The 16354-nt window shown below is 42.1% G+C and overlaps 1 protein-coding gene across 1 annotated transcript; it reads left to right on the top strand.

Annotated features, from left to right (window-relative positions):
* The first annotated feature begins 235 nt into the window (after positions 1-235).
* CCDC62 (coiled-coil domain containing 62) lies at positions 236-13285 on the top strand. The gene is made up of 14 exons (XM_068412688.1): positions 236-263; positions 671-723; positions 1079-1242; positions 1483-1675; positions 2163-2329; positions 3094-3195; positions 3824-3995; positions 4081-4182; positions 5335-5423; positions 6361-6461; positions 7082-7828; positions 10564-10741; positions 11381-11512; positions 13161-13285. Exons 3-14 carry the CDS (start codon positions 1138-1140, stop codon positions 13245-13247), a joined length of 2175 nt encoding a protein of 724 aa, XP_068268789.1. The 5' UTR covers positions 236-263; positions 671-723; positions 1079-1137; the 3' UTR covers positions 13248-13285.
* The last annotated feature ends 3069 nt before the right edge of the window (positions 13286-16354 follow it).

The following is a 16354-nucleotide window of genomic DNA, read 5'->3' as shown; positions in this document are numbered from 1 at the left end:
GCTGATGTACAGAAACTGGTACCTCTGATTTACCTGTGTAAAATCTCAGAAATCAGAATGGGACAAACGTTCTAAAAGTTTGCTAACAAAGGAAAATGAATCCTGAAGTGGTCAGGGAGTCGGACTAGTGATCGTTGTAGGTCCGTGCCAACCAAACTATTTTGTTCTATTAAGTGGAAACGCTGAGGAGCATGTGCATATGTCTGGAACGTTTAACCTATTTTCGTAACTCAAACCATCTCCTAACCCTGCCGGTCTTCGAGGTGAGGCGATTTTAGTGGCTTTATGCTTTTAGCATACTGCTAGTTCAAGAATGGTACTAATTAACACAACTTTATAGTGACCACCATTTGTTTCCACAAGCTGTTCACGCAGCAGGTGCGGTGGGTGCCAGCCGTGCTGCTCTGCTCTCCGTGCTCCTGCGGACAGCCTCGGGCATCGCTTTGGTGCTCTGTATTTCACTGCTGCCTTTAATAATGGTAAATGCTCCCTGGCGGCAGAGTCCTGGAACTGACATTCTGTGAAACCTAGATGAGGTCAAACCCGAGGGTGTGACACATCGTACACCCCATCTCTACCCGTAAAGTTCCTTTTTTCTGTGATTTTTGTTTCTAAGCCACTCGGTTTAGTTGAGAATGGTGTATCTAATGCGGTAACTGTATCTCTGCAGTTGTTGGATTTAAAAGCTGAGCAGGGTGGTTGCTGCCGTCCTGTAACATGCAGGTGGGTTCTTAACTCGTCTCCTATTAGTAACATCCTTAATTGTCCCGTTTTCTCCGGCAGCTCCAGCCCCGCGGCGGGGCGTGGCCTGGGGCGGGTGCGGGTTGTGCGCGGGGGGCGGGGCGGCGCTGTGGCGTCAGGACGAGGGCGCCGGTGGGTTCGTCGGGGGGCGCGGAGTCAGGGGAGGGGGCAGAGCCCGGTGCGTGCCCCGGGAGCCGTCGGGGGAGGGGGCCGCTGCCCCGAGCTTGTGGCACCTCAGGGCCCTCCTCAGGCCTCGGCGTCCGCGGGAGGCCGCAGGGCCGTGGCCCGCTCCCCGCCCCGCTCAGTTCTCGCCGACTTGCCTTTGTCGTTGCTGCAGGGTTGCCGGGTCAGCAGCGGCTCGGCGGGTAAGCAGGCAGTGCTTCAGAGGCAGCCTCCATGCGGAACGTGACAGCCATAAACAGTTACCAGAATCCGCTGATGCCTGGTAGCACTCTGGTCCCCAGTCCCCTATCATCACTGCCACGTTCTGCTTCACCCGAGGTAAACAATGAACAGTTAACAATCAGAGTGCTCTATTTTTGACATGAAAGTACTCATTGTACCACCAACGGTTTCAGTCAAGGGCCACAGGTGGTACCACAAGCATGAGGAACTTTTTGGAATGCTCTCAGTTTATAAAATGAAAATATTTGAACTTCAATTAAAACCTCAAGTTTATTATCAGAGAATTTGTTACTACTTGTTTACATTGAAATGTGTTCTGGGTGTTACCTTTCATAGAAACTTAGCCCAAGCCTTGAGAACAGCACCATTAAGAAACTGAGGCAAGAGCTCCAGCTTCTGACTGCAGAACTGAAAGATCGTGATAAGGAACTCAATGACATGGTTGCAGTGCATCAGAGACAGTTTCTAGCCTGGGAAGATGATCGGCAAAAAATACTGACTTTAGAAGAACGATGCAGCTTATTAAGCAGTAAGTGTTGTGTGTAAAGGATAAGACCCTGGTCTTTTAAGTGTGTTCAGTTGCTTAGACCCCTCTGTAACAGTTTTGCATCATATAAGGAACCATTTCAGATAGCTCTTTTTTGTAAACGCTCAATGTAAATTGCTTCTGTGGACTCTTTAGAAAAAAGAATCTGATGAAATAAATGTGGGGGAAGAGAACAATTTGCAAACATGCTGGTGTACTGCAGAGCCCTGTGCCCTGAGGTTCTGCTGCACAGCTCTGACATCATCCGCAAGTCTTGTTTGACTCCCCTTAGCGCAGAGGTCACCCCAGAGTTCGCATTCCATCTGACCTGGGTAGCTGGGGACTGCTGCTTCAGAGTCTGCGACGCGAGCATCCATTTCTTTATTGCATGATTCTAAAACGCTGGATTAAATTATTTCTGAGATTTAAAAAATCGCATGACAGTATCTGAGCTGTTTTCTCACAGGTACCTCGTCTCCTTTCTTTTCAGATGAGCTGAACGAGAGAAATGAAATTATAAAATCACTGACCAAAAGGTTAAAGTTCTTAGAATCTCAGCAGAATGACAGTAAGATCAGATCTAAAAAAAGGCAACAGAAGTTTAAAGAGCTGTCTCAAAAAGCAACAGATGCAACTGCTCACTGTCAGGCTCTGGAGGTAGGAGTTGAGTAATGGCCTGCTTTTGCAGTCCATGCATGTACAGAATGCCAGTGGCATTTGTGAGTTTCACTGGTGAATAAATATTTCATACTAAGGCTCTTGAGTTGCATTTGTCTTTTAGTACAGTAATGTTTGATGAAGGTATAGCTCTGATTCATTATTAAAAAAAAAAAAAGCTTCCCAAGCTGGGATGTGGAGTTCACTGTTGTTTGGTCAGTGTTGGGCAACACTGCTCAGAACCAACTTGCCTCCAAAAATGTCAGGCACTGGGATTGCAAAAGGCAGTGTTGGCCCCTGGAACAGTCCTGGTACTTGGTTAGGAAGTTCCAGAAAGTTCTATGTACAGCTTTGATTACTGTGATGAACTGTAAGATTCTGAAACCAGTTTAAGGATATGAAAATAATTGGTATTCAAGGGTTCTAGATTTTTTTAAAAGTGATTTGGCAATGATGTGTTTATTGGGATAATTTTTCCTCTGTATGCAATAAAGTAAAACAGTATTGTCTGCTTTCATCTGTCTATAATAGGCTTGACTTAAGATGTGCAGGATATTCAGATACTTGATCTCAAGCAAGTTTGGTTGTAACGAATTGGGGAAAAATTTTTACTCCAGTCCTCTTCTCCCCATCCTCACAGCTTGCTCAGAATCCCACACTGCCATTCGTGATGTTTATAAATAAAGTTTTGCACACATTTACTGGAAAAATAGTAACTTTGAATCACTGACGTGCTAGCTGACACTCTTATTTCTGTTCACTAGGAGGAAAATCAAAGTCTCCACTGCTTAGTCTTGGAACTTTCTGCTAAAGCAGGCCAGCTGCAAGCGAGGGAACAGGAGCTTCTTGCTGTGCTTAAGCTGAAGGTAACGTCTGTTGTCTTATCAGGCAGTAAGTGTGGTCAAACTGCAGTGCAGTTATTGGTGACTGTACCACAGTGGTTTAGTCACTGTTGATCTCACTGCTGTTTAGTTCTTAGGCTTGTTTGAGAAGGGAAAAGTGGTCAACAAACAATAAACTGGTTTATTTTCATAAACAAGCTTGTTTCCTGGCTTTGAGGGAGGTTGTAGTGGAGTGGGAGTCGGCCTCTTCTCCCAGGCAACTAGCGATAGGACAAGAGGGCACAGCCTCAAGCTTCGCCAGGGGAGGTTCAGGTTGGACATTAGGAAGAATTTCTTCTCAGCAAGGGTCATTAGCCATTGGAAGGGGCTTCCCAGGGAGGTGGTGGAGTCACCATCTCTGGAGGTGTTTAAGAAAAGACTGGACATGGCTCTTAGTGCCATGGTCTAGTTGACATGGTGGTGTCAGGGCAATGGTTGGACTCGATGATCCCAGAGGGCTCTTCCAACCTCATTGATTCTGTGATTCTGTGTGATCTTTGAGTTTTTTCCTCAGGAGCTCAGAAGAAAATCAGTAAGATGTACTGTTGTTTTGTCAAAATCCATACCTGAAGATAAAACAATAATCGAGAATACATTCTATTTCATATTTCAGGACAAGGTTATGCTTGAAAGAACTGATTACATTACTGCGTTTACATCTAAATTCAAAAAGCTGGAAAATGAATTGCATGCAGCAAAGGTGGAGGAATTCCATCTCAACAAAGAAAAGCGAGACCTCAAACTGAGACTGAAAGAACTAATACTTGAAACAAATAAGCTGAAAGGTAAATGTTTATCCTGGGCACCTAATTCAGTGCAGACCAGCATGATTCCTTTTCATTCTGAGCAATACTACATTTTGTTTTAAAGATGACCTGTGTGAAAAGATGACAGAAAATAATAAGCAGCAAGAAGAAATCATTCGCCTCAAAGAAGAAAATGGCTCCTTGAGGAATGAGCTTGCACTTACTGGTAAGTGTGAGCAGTTGGCTTTTCATGCCTTAGCTTTCAACAGCTCAGAGGCTTCTAGAAAACAACAATTCACTAATATCTGTGAAGGAGGCAGCTTCTTATGTGCCTTTCTTGCAGTTTAATAAAGGCATATGGCCTTGTGTGTCATTCTTCTATGAAAGCAATATCTAGGGCTCCTGCAGGGACAGTTTATAAAATCTTGTAGAAGCACAAAGGTCACCAGTATGATTACACATGGAGGAATAAATGGCTCGGAGGATTCTCTCTTCAAAAATTTCCGAGACTTTCATGTCTCCTGTAGTATTAATACAATAAATGGGGGTGGCATTCTCCCTTCTGACATAGGTTGCATAGAAAATAGTGACCTACTGGAAAGAAGCCACATGCAAAACCTAGAGCATAGGCCCTATGAAATTACCAGCCCATCCCCTCCCTCTGGTGTTTGTATGGGAGGAGTATGTTTACAAATTGACTTTTTCTCTTGCTTTTTTGGTGGTTTTGGTTTAGACTGGTTTAATATGCAGGACTTGGTAAACTGCAGCTTGCTATCTGTTGATATCTTCGCTGTGGTTTTGGGTAGAGAGGAACTCCTCTGTGCTGCAGTGGGTAAGAAGGCAGGCTGATGGTTGCTGGAGTATTCTTACAAACAATATATACCTTGAAAGATTATGTGACCAAAGATGTCCTCTGCTGTGAGGTGATTTACTTGCCTATCACTTTTATCTGCTGTTATCTTTGCCAAATATTGATCCCATGTCTCATTCTTTTAAACACAATAGTAATGGGAAGTATTTCCCAGCACTTCCCTGTACAAGGCATGAATTAGAATTAATTACTGAATTTCCTTTCCATGGAAGAATGTTAACATGAAAAAGTAAAATAAATCAGTCCATGAAGCAGAATGTCGCTGCTAGTAAAATGAAGCTAGGTGCTGGTGAAAAGTCCGAGGAAAATACTTGATCTTTTTAGTTGTCCTATGGTTTTTGTGCTCTTTTTATTTGGAGGGGAAACAGATCCTGTTGATCTTAAGAAAATGCTTGTGTTTTGGTGAGGTGCCTGTTTGTACTGCTACAGACACACGCGTTAACGAATGTACTTGCTTTGTGTCTGTTAGCTTTAAGTAATTCAAAAATTGTATATGTTTTGAAACAGTTGAGAAAGCAGAGAGAAGGGATCAACTTCTTCAGTTTGCCAAGTCTAAAGAAGCACGGACTGACACAGAACTATCCACTTTGCGACAGGTACAACCCCAATTGTGTTTCTGCTCTGAGATTACGAAGGCATTTTTCAATAACATCAGATCTGCACGGAAGAGTATAAAAAACTTAGATCTAGCTATTCTTAATTAAGAAGAAAAAATTGAATTCACTGTTTCTGCCTTGCTGGGATCCCTATAGAAAGTTGATTTTTTTTTTTTTTTGGTTAAAATTACAAACCCATGGTACAAATCCTTGTATTTACATGTGCTTTTAGCCTTTTTTGTATAATTTTTTGTATACTCGGTCCTCCAATGAGCAGTAAAATGGGGCACCCTGTTGAGATAACAGGGTGTAAGCAGGGAGTAGTGCTAGGCGCGAGGAGTCACGTGAAGGGCCGTGGGAGTGGGGCGGGCTGCCTCCTGCGTGTGCCCAGGGTGAACTCGTGCAGCGTAAAGGGGCATGGTGTGCTGAAAGATCTGTTTTTCAAGAGAGACTTAAGCTCAGTGTTTTCACCTGCACTCATCTGAGGTTCTCAAGGCACGTTCAATTTTTTTTTACCGCAAATAATTGATCAATGTGTTCTCTTCTACATTAACTTTACAAAAAATCTCCTGCAGTGAAAGCCAGATACCATGATCATCATTCCATGTCCTGTAATTCTGCATAACTTTGAACAACATGTATTAAATATCAAATAACAATAATGATATTGTGTTTATGGTTCAGTGGGGTTCTGGTTTTGATGACCACTGCAGTCTTCTAATAGAAATACTGTTTATTGCGGCAAACCATTATTTTCTTAAATACATGCAGAGATGGCCCCTTAGATTTGTAAGGCTTTGACAATAGTTTGACTACAGGTATTGGTTTATAAAAATGTTTTAAGGATATTTTTGGAAGACAAGCAATGTGTTAGTACCCGGGGACAATGTTCCTGCACTCCAGACTTTCACTAATGCGCATTACTATCTTTAAACAGCTCTGTGTAAAACAGCAGTGTGACTTGCAATTTCTTCATGTCATTTTGGAGAGCTCTCAGGAATTAAGGCAAAATTATGAAAAAGCAGCACATGAAAGGAGGTAATATTTTTTCTATTTTTTTTCTTTATTTTCTTTATTTTTCTTCTTTTTTTTTAGTAGTTTATTCTCAGAGAGAGACTTCACTGTTCAGCCACAACTAACATCCTAAAAGAGATGTGTGCTGCGTCAGGATGACTTTGCTGGACTCAACCACAAACATCCAGTGAAGTTGTCAGATACTTTTTTTAACTTGGTCAGGAGACACCATGAGTATTAGTCAAGAATAAAGCGTTGTATGCGGGCCAGACAGTTAATGATTTTTTTAAAAAATGGAGTAGTCTGGTGGTAGGGGTGTTAGTGTGGCCCGCTACTACTTTTGTTTAAAAATCAAAGTTTATTTTGCTTTAAGATGAGGAAATTGGTGCACACCCTGGAGTTTCAGACAGAAACACCACACTTCATCAAACATGAGGGAACTCTCAGACTGATTTGGAAAGTAACAGCCAAATCTGGGCAGACTTTGTCAGGTTTTGGCAGGATACAGCTGCCTGTTGGTATATGAACTACTACAGAGCCATGGCTACAGCCTCTGGTTAATGTATAGCTTTAACCTTGAGTGCAGTTATGTATGTTCTTTAAATGCAGTATTTCTGGCTGTTTTCTCTCTCATGCCATTGTAGCATAGGTGTGGCATTCTCTGCCCCTGAAAGTAACAGCGAGAAGGACGCGGTTAGGACTGAGGGCACCCACGGGATGTACAAGGAGTGTGGAACTGCACAAGTTCCAAAAAGTAGGGTAAAAACCACCTTTGAGACGTGTGAAGTAGATAAAAGACTGTTACTGAATGCATCAAACTTGGAGGAAACCACCTCAGTGTACTTAAACCAGCATCAAAAAGTTGTGAAAGTCTCGGCTGTCCTTACAGAAGAAGAAAAGCAGGATGTTGCATCAAGCTCTGATGAGCTAGGCAGCGAAGTATGTTGTGAGGCAAGCAACACAAGGGCATTAAGAAACAGGGAAATTTCTGAGAATGGAGTGGAAAGCAGAGATCAACAAGCCTTTGAGTCATCTTTACCTGAATGTGAGCATTGGCTTAACGTCAGTTCTTGTGTAGATTCACAAAGTACTTCGAGCCAGGACACCATCACATCTGACAAAACTGATAATGAAGATAAAACCTGGGAAGAGAGAACTGGAATTCTGTTTGACCAAAAAAGCAGAGAGCCTCCTGCTGCAATTCACACGGCTGAATCTGATTCCTGTAGTGATAACTTCACCGCAAAAAAAGATGCACGGTGGAAGACAATATTAGATACAGAATGGTTGAAGATTTTCAAACCCATAAAACGAGATGCAAGTATATGGCATGGAAAAGATGGCAGCTGTCTCAAGACTGCACCAGAGATGAAATGTGCCAGCTTAAAAAGGTTATGTGCTTGTTACATTTAAGAAATAGATAGGTACAAGCTGGAGTTATATAGAAACTTGGGTGTACAAGCTCTCAATAATTTGTATTATCTCAAGTGATGTTTAAAGTAACTGCTGTTTTAAGATTAGTTTACCAACTTGAAAAGTAGTAAATTTAAAATAAGTTAAAATAGCTCCAAGTTATCATGATTCTATTTTTATGCATTTATTCTTTCACATCTCTTATCCCCCAAGAGCTGCGTGGGTAGGAGAAGCTGCAATACCACATAACTTGCCAAAGAAACTCATTGAGAAAAATGCAGATAGGATTTTTTGAAATCCCAAATGTTGCTTGTAAGTCTGGTGGGTAAAATATGTTCTGACCAGAGTTGGACTTCTATGGTGATGTTTCTGTAAGGCAAGAAACAAACCTAGATTTTGTGTGATAGTGACTGTGTTATTTCTGTTGAGAAATCACACAGTGGCTGGGCAAGAATGTAGGACACGGCTCTTCTGCACAGGCTGCTTTCGTCACTCAGGGCAAGAAAATGAGATGGCAAGATTTAAAGGACAGCAATCTGTCCGCTCTCCAGTGCGTCTTTGTTCATGGGACTCCATCCCTCTGTTTATGTTGGGGGAGGAATGAGGACATGTGGTTGGGGATGAGCTGAATGAGGTTTCTAATGCTGAGAAGCATCGGAAAAATACTCGGGTGTCTTAGTGGTATTGGAAGGTGTCCGAGATAAAAGTGCTGCTTCGCATTTATAGAAGTGGTTTTATGCCTGCACAAGCAAGGGCATTCAGAGCTCTTTCTGTCAGCTTGTGCTGGTTCCTCTCTTTCCTTACAGAAAATTGACTTACCAGCTCTATTTTAGAAGGATTTCTGAAGTTTTACAGAGATTTCATAGCTGCCTTTTAGGCAGACAAGAGGAGGAGTAGCTTTTCAGCTGGTAGTTTGACAAGTACAGTAAATAAACAGCTGTTTAAACCTGCTCAGAATTTTAGCCAGCAAGTCTGCCCAACGTCCAAACAAATTAATGTTATGGAGTGGAAATATCTGATGTATCAATGCTTTCATTCTGTGTTGCTTTTAAAACAAAAATATGATAGAAATTGTTACTGCAGTGAAACAGACCTGTTCAGAAACGAGGTGAATGGGCAGCCACTGAAAAAGAATGCTGTCCTGGCACATTCCCACACAGCTTAGCTGAGCTTCATGCTGTGTATGGACTCTCTCTAGTTTCCACTCACTGTCCATAAATCATTAAAAAGAGTCCATTCCCCTTATGTCTACCCTGACCTTTCTTATCTACTCCCCCAGCAGCACAGACGACACATGCCATCCCTCCAAATGTCTTTTGAGGCTCTATCATGAAAACTGCTGTCACTTTTTGTCTTGTCCTTAAGGGGATTTTAGGGGAGAAGGAACAAATTCAACCCAGGCAATGCAGATAGAGCAGATATCCTTCGATAAGGGAGGGCTGCTCTACCCGTTTGGGATTTGCTGCTGAATTATCAAGTTTTCTTGATGCCCACACTTGGTCCTAGGAGCCCTGCTAGTCGGGGATGGATTGTCTCAGTGCAAATCCCAGACTGTCTGCTCTCCAGCCTCTGCTGACTCCAATTTGCCAATGAATAAATTCTCACCCCATAAATGGGATTAAAGCAGTAGTATTGCAGTCCTCAGTGTGTGCTTCGTGTTAAGGCATTAATGGCAGAGACCAAACACAACATTCCTTCTGGGACTTGAATCTGGATCCTCCAGTTTTCCATTGCTGGCTTCGTAGTGCTGATGATGTATTTTGTGTGTAGGGAAGGGTGCTGGCACCTCCCTGTCAGCCCAGCAAATATTTTTGACATGAGTTCTTGAATTCTGGAACAGCCAACAAGAAGGCTATTAGTGCAGTCAACTGCAAGAGTGATTGTGAAATACTGTCGCGCAGGAATCATTTCTGTGTGCTCTGACTTAGTGACTTCATTTACATTGGACCAATGTTTGCTGCCTTTGGATTTTTATCTCAATTCTGGTTTTAAAGATGGAGCGTCAGCAGTTACTTGTTCCGTCTGCTCCTGCTGGACTAAGCCACCCGTCCCTTGGGCCATCTCCTTGCCTCAAAATCAAACCTGTTTTCCCCCATCCCTCCCAACCTGTGTATCCTTCAAAACTAGCTGTGCTCATTGTATTTCCTCGTATCCCCTGCTTCTAGGCTGCTACAGCTGCTTCCCTCACATCTCTCCAGGGCCTGTGCTTGTCAGAAACTCACAAATATAAGCTTTTGTCTCTTAAAAGAAAGCCTGTTGTATCCCAGTGTTTTACCAGAGAAGTGAAATGAGGCACAGCAGATGCTTCTGAGCTTTCACTTTTTGTCTTGTGTACCTACAAATATTCATTTGCCTAATGGTTGATTAAAAAAAAAGGGAGTAGGGTGTGAGAGAAGAAAGAGAACCGGAGTACTGGGAGGAACTAGCTATCGCCTTTTGTGTGCTCTTTGCAAGGTTAAATAGATACACAAGCACATGGTAATGTAGCTGTTCTTGAAACTGGTTGAATGTCAAACTGTTATCCTCGGAGGATGAAACTGATCTAATGGAGCTGTTAAACACGGGAATGACTCTGAGGAACAGAGTAATCTCACATGGTTGATGGTTTTCTTGGCTCAGGGCCCATAATTATTTACGTTGCCCATGATTTTCCTTTGAAAGTTTAAAAAGGATGGTGATGCTGTTTCTGACAATGTCCTGATTTTTTTAACAGTGAAGAAAATGTCGATCTGAGTTCTTTTCACTTGGATTCTCCCTGTTTGTCATCCACCCAGAAAGCAGACAGGCCTCCAAGATTTGAGAAATTCTCTGATGAAGACTTCCCTCTGGAGATCGATAACCTTTCAGTGACTAAGCCAACAAATAGATGCTGCAGTGCTACCATGGACCAAGTCAGTATTTTATTGCAGAATGTACTTCATTAATTTTAAGGGGAATTGTGACTGATGGTAGGAAAGCAAATGTCTGCCAGCATGGAAGAACTAGAGACTCGAATGATGAGACAGCAGGCTTAAAGCAAAGGTGGTAAAATATGTTTTCAAAATAATTCCTTGTTTTGTGTCAGTATGTCTTGGACAACATAAGTGAGTTAAAAAAAAAATATATAAGCTTTTGAAATGAAAGGCTTTAGGATAATGGATGCTGGCTAATTGGTAATTCCAGAAAGGACAATGTCTGAGTACACTTGGACACAGCTATTAGACGCTACTGGACACTGTTTCTTTCTTGTTCTGCCTGGTTTTCCCTCTTTCTCATGTCTTTGTTTATTCTCCCCTTTATCCCTGAAGTGCTGCTGTTGTGTGTACTACGTATACATGCATGTGAAGATCTGTTAAAAGCTGACACTAGGAAAGACCTCTGTGTTTATTAGAAATACCATCATTTAGACAGAGTCTGGAGCAGTGTTATGTTGTAGTATTTTGAACTGAGACATTTCAAAATTAAAGTGATGATTCTTGGTATGTTATAATTCTTTGACATATTCCAAAAAGATCATTTCATAACTTTGGCTCCCTTTCTGTCTCCTCCAGGATACCAGTTCCCCCATAAGTAAGCTGCAGCATGGGTCAGCTGAGTCTCGACAGATGGTTGCTGATGTGGAGCTTAGCACTCCCTTCTACGCGAGCCCTCGTTGCAGTCCAAACAGCAGCAACGTCAGTACGGTATATATTGCTCCCCAGTGACTAGATTTAGGTAGCCAGGAATAGTGGTTGTGAACACCCTTTCCCTTATGCTTGACTTGTGCTATGACATTATAAACAATATCCTCTTCACACTTTGCAAAAGAGACTCCTGCATGCCTTAGCATGAAGTACTTGATTTTTTTATAGGATTCTTTATGGCTCCTCAAGGTCATGACAGGATTTGTCTTTTGCATGTGTCTAAACAGATGGAAAGAAGTCATTTCCTTCATGACTTCAAGAAGTCAGTCCTCCTAAGCTGTAGGAGGTCTAGAAACAAGCAAACACAAGTATGACTTACATGCAGAACTGGTTTGTTACACTAGGTGTATTTGTGGAAGGGAGGACGGTATAGGAAATAGGTGATCTATAGAATACTTTTGTATATGAATTTAAACCAGACTCAGCTTAAATAACTTTAGAGTTTTTGTGCATTAATAGTTTTAATTCCTTCATTGCAGGGTCAGAGAACATACTTCATGGTCAAAGAAAATAACTTGTATATAGTTGTCATGGCCATTTATTTTATGAGGATGAACGCTGACAGGGAGTTTCTGTCGAGTATGTAGGCAATGGGAGTAGTTGGAGAAGGGGGTATGTGTTTGTTTTCATAAATATCCTTAAGAATTTCTGCCTTGTTTGACAAGGAGATTGTACCACTCATCACTAGAAATCAGTAAATTTGTGCTGATATGTGTCACGAAGGGAGAATTTAGGCTTTTGATTTTAAAGCAGATGTCTAATGAGAAGGCTGCGTGCTGAAACCAGCTTTCTCCTGAAAGGTGTGACCTCCCTCTAAAAATGTTGCACTCCCTTTATCCTTAGATGAACTTAACCAGAACAATGTTACTGTAAGTAACAGACAAAGTAATTTTGATAACATTCAGAACCCTAAAACGTTAATTGTGCTGGGACTGACTGACAGAGGATAAAGGTTGTGTGCCAGCGTCTGCATAAACTGAAAGGATATTTTGTTCAGAAGTTCATCTGCAGGATTTCATTCAGTGTGAAAGACAGCAGCAGTGTAGTCGTTTGCAAAGAGGGATTCCTGAAAAGCTCTCTGCAAAACAGTGGTTGCTTGTGGCTCTTGCCCAGCCCCATCAGCTGTCTGGCTCCTGCTTACTGGTTGGCACGTCACAGCTCGGCTAAACCGGCTGTCCTTTAGTGGCGAGCATGACTCTGCTTTATAACCCAATACTGCATTTTTGAGCTTGGAAATTGGCATCTCACTCAGAACGGTTGCTTTAGTGGATAGCAAACAAAGCAGGCTTGTGTTTACAGACGGGGGTAGCTTCTGAACCACATCTGTAGAACTTTGATCTGCTTTCAGAGTGGTTCTGGGCAAAAACTTGTCAAGTGTGTTTTAGTTAATCTGTGCAGGCCAACTAATCTGTGCTTAAAACCAGGTTTACCTGAGGCTATTTTAAACTGTGCTCTCAAACATGACCCTTAGAATTCACTCAGTAAAACTTTGTACATGTTGGATTCTGTGCCCTGCTTGGGGGCAGGAGGAGAAGAGGGAGTTAAAAAAATTTATCCTTGCTGCTCGCCAGTTTGAACGTGGCAGCTCTGTAATTTTTATTATCTGAGTTCTTTGATTTCCACGTAGTGTTTTTGCATTACAATATAGACAACAGAACTTGCAGAAGCTCTTCACAGAACCCAGTTATCCACTGCAGAAGAAGGAGATGCCAAGCTTCCATTCTTTTCTCTATGATGGTCTGTGAGAGTGAAGGTGCTTTCAAGTTCTTTATTTTTTGGTGTTTTTTTTTTTTTTATTTCCCTCTTTATGAATGCGTCTGCAATATTAATACAAGTTATGGACTTCTGAGGTGAGTCTGGCACAAGACTCTTAAGTGCACTGCTCTGAATGCATTTCCAATAAGACTCTTGTGAGTACTGTAACAGCAAAGAGATACTAAGGCAGCAAGTAATTTCTTTAGTCAAATAATTAAACTTTTCTCAAGCATGTTTCTCACCCTCTGGGCAGTCAGATCTCGCAGCTCCATTCCTGACTACCTGCACACTGCTTATTGTAGTTAAAATCCTTCTGTGTGTTACAGATAACAGCATCAAGGATATGAACATTGTTGAATAAGAGATTAGGAAGTGTTTTCAGTGCCCCAGCCAAGGGCTGTTTTAGTGTATTGTTCCTGGGCTCAGAGCTCCAAAAGTAGAGTGTATTGAATAGAGCTGTTTCAGAATGCAGAAAGCAGCCTTGCCCATAGCAGATTGTTTTTTCTTTTTGAATCAGGAAATTTCTCACTCTCTGATTATTTGTTTTACTAATGTGAATTGGATGCTTGGGATAGGCACCGTGTTGTCTGGTTCTGAGGACGAAGGAGTAACCAGATAGGGTTAAAATACCAAACACCACATGAAACTGACTAGGAACTAGCAAGAATGAGGGGAAAAATTGAAAAAAAAAAAAAGAAATCTCCCAGTGCTGACACAACCCAAGTGCATGTCTGCAAAGGGAACTTCTTACACAGCATGCTGGAGTGTGCAGCTTTGGTTTTCTCATACTGATGAACTGGGTTCTGGTGGGGAGCTGGTGCTCAGTTCTTCTCTCTCGGTATATTCAAACTGCAGTCCCTGAACTGTCTCTCTCCTGTGGAGCTGACCCCTCTGTGTCCCTGGGGAGTCTTGTTGGTCTGTAGCACCCTCATGTTCTGCTGTTTCTGCAGGTACACTTGGCGTTGGGTGTGGAGACACTAAGTCTTCTTTCAAAATGAGTTGGCTCTGCTCAGTGCCCGCTAATGGGGCTCTCGTAGGAAATGGGTGCTGAGTAGCTGGAATGCCGTACCTTACTCTGCTGTAATGTTCTGTGTAGGGAGCTCTTCTTTTCCTAAAAAGAGCCCTAAGGTAAAAGAAGCTGGAGGTTTTGTAGATTGAAGCCAGCACTGTGACTTGCATCCTGCAACTACTGATGTTAAAAAGTTTCAGGAGCAAATCCCCCAAAGTGCTGAGCACCGTGCTGATACAGCGAAGCAGTAAGCGTACGCTTAGCCTACAGAAATAATCTCATCTGCTTCAAGTGAGAAAGGACTGGTGGAACAAATGTACCCACAATTCACCGTAGATCCAAGACAAGAATTAGTGACTCTGCAAGTCACTGGCTGCTGTGTAATTCTTATTTTCTTTGTTTATTAAAAGGCACTGAATCACTGTGATGGTTGAATCCAAAGCAGCTTTTGCAGAGTTGATAACAGGTCCAGAAATAACTGATGTTTGTGCAGTTTCCTATAGAGAAGTGATTGAATTTATTTGGTTGGGTTTGTTTGTGTTTTTTAATTGCTTTGAAATCAGTTGAGGGCAGGTGTGCTGATAAACACTGGGTTAATTTCCTAACTACATGACAGCGATTTAGCCGTTTTCATCAGTCAGTTGTTTTTCCTTTAGAGATTGGGTGGGGGAGAGTTGAAGAATGAAGGAGGAAAGCAATGAGTAAAAGGATATATTGAGTTTTGGACACGGTAGCATGTGCCAGTGCTCGTTAACTGACTCAGTGGCTGGCCGAGGGCACAAAGATCCCTCCTTTCTGCAAAACAAACTGGAAAGATTTTATTTCATAACAGCCCAGTGGTGGCCCTGAGACTGTTGTCTTTCCGTGACGTGCTTTGTTTGCCTTCCTCCTCTTTATATTTTTATTCTATGTTTTTATTCTGTTTGCAGTGTGAAAATTTATATAGTAAATTAACACATGATTGCTTCGTATATTTTAGAAGAAATTTTCCTGTCTTTTAATACAAATATTTAATTTTCTGCAGTGGATGAAGAAGTTTCCAGTACAGAATTAATTTTGAGCACTGAAGATCATCAACCCATCAGCAACAATGGAAAGTTACCTTATTTTTTTCCATGATTCTCTGAGTGTTTGAAAGACTCACAAGTGGCAAAAAGATGAGACTATGCGAGCATATATTTTATCTTGAAATAAACCAGACAACTATACCAAGATTAACAAAACTATTTTTATAACTGTGAGACCTCAGGTTAAATACTAGCTTTTGTTTTTTAAAACTCTGAAGTGTGTTATGACATAGGAACTATTTTTCTTACCTTTTTTTTTTATGGTGGCTCAGAAATATTTATAGAGTATGACACAGCCAAGCATTCTTTTTTTTTGTTAGTTTATTGTTTTTGTTCTGGACTTCTTGCTGTGTAGAGAGAGATGAATAATGTTTATAGGAAGTTCCCAATTAGTGTTGTAACCAGGAACTGCCTCCTACGTTGTTGAAACGGGAGAGCTGTCACCAGCAAGATGGGCAAAACAATGCTTCCCTGGTCAGGAGCTGAGCTAATAAAGGTGAAACCTTTGCTGTATCTTTCTTGCCTATTTAACACATTGTCCAACAAATTTAATTTATAATGGTTCTCCAGGACATAGAGACTGCCAGAGTGGGCCACCCGGTCGCGTGCGGTTTGGGAGCGGTTTGGGTCACCCGTGCCAAGTGCACCCTGCTGAGCGCGGCGCCAGTGTTGTTCCTGCGTGGGGGCACCCGAGGAGTGGGAGTCTCTGGCTCTGTCCTCTGCCACGAAATGAATTGCAGTGAAATACACCACTTGCACCATGGTTTCCCCTCGTTAACTCTTTCATATAATGTCCCACTTTCCCTTTAATGACCTAAATGACAGCCTGCTTCCCTTTGTGTACTAATTGCCTCAAAATTAGTCAACCAATTCTGATCATAGCTGCTGTCCTCCAAACTCTTTCCCTCCCCGCCCACAAGCACTACCCACAGTGGGGATCTCTGCTGCTCAGGTTTTCTATAAGTTTCCACAAGCCTTTAAAGCGCATTTGATTCCTGCCTGCAGAGACGC

Source organism: Nyctibius grandis, chromosome 14 (assembly GCF_013368605.1).
Source record: "Nyctibius grandis isolate bNycGra1 chromosome 14, bNycGra1.pri, whole genome shotgun sequence".
Classification (NCBI taxonomy): Eukaryota; Metazoa; Chordata; class Aves; order Nyctibiiformes; family Nyctibiidae; genus Nyctibius; species Nyctibius grandis.
Note: the sequence above shows the minus strand (reverse complement) of the source record. Positions and strands in the feature narration are given on the sequence as shown.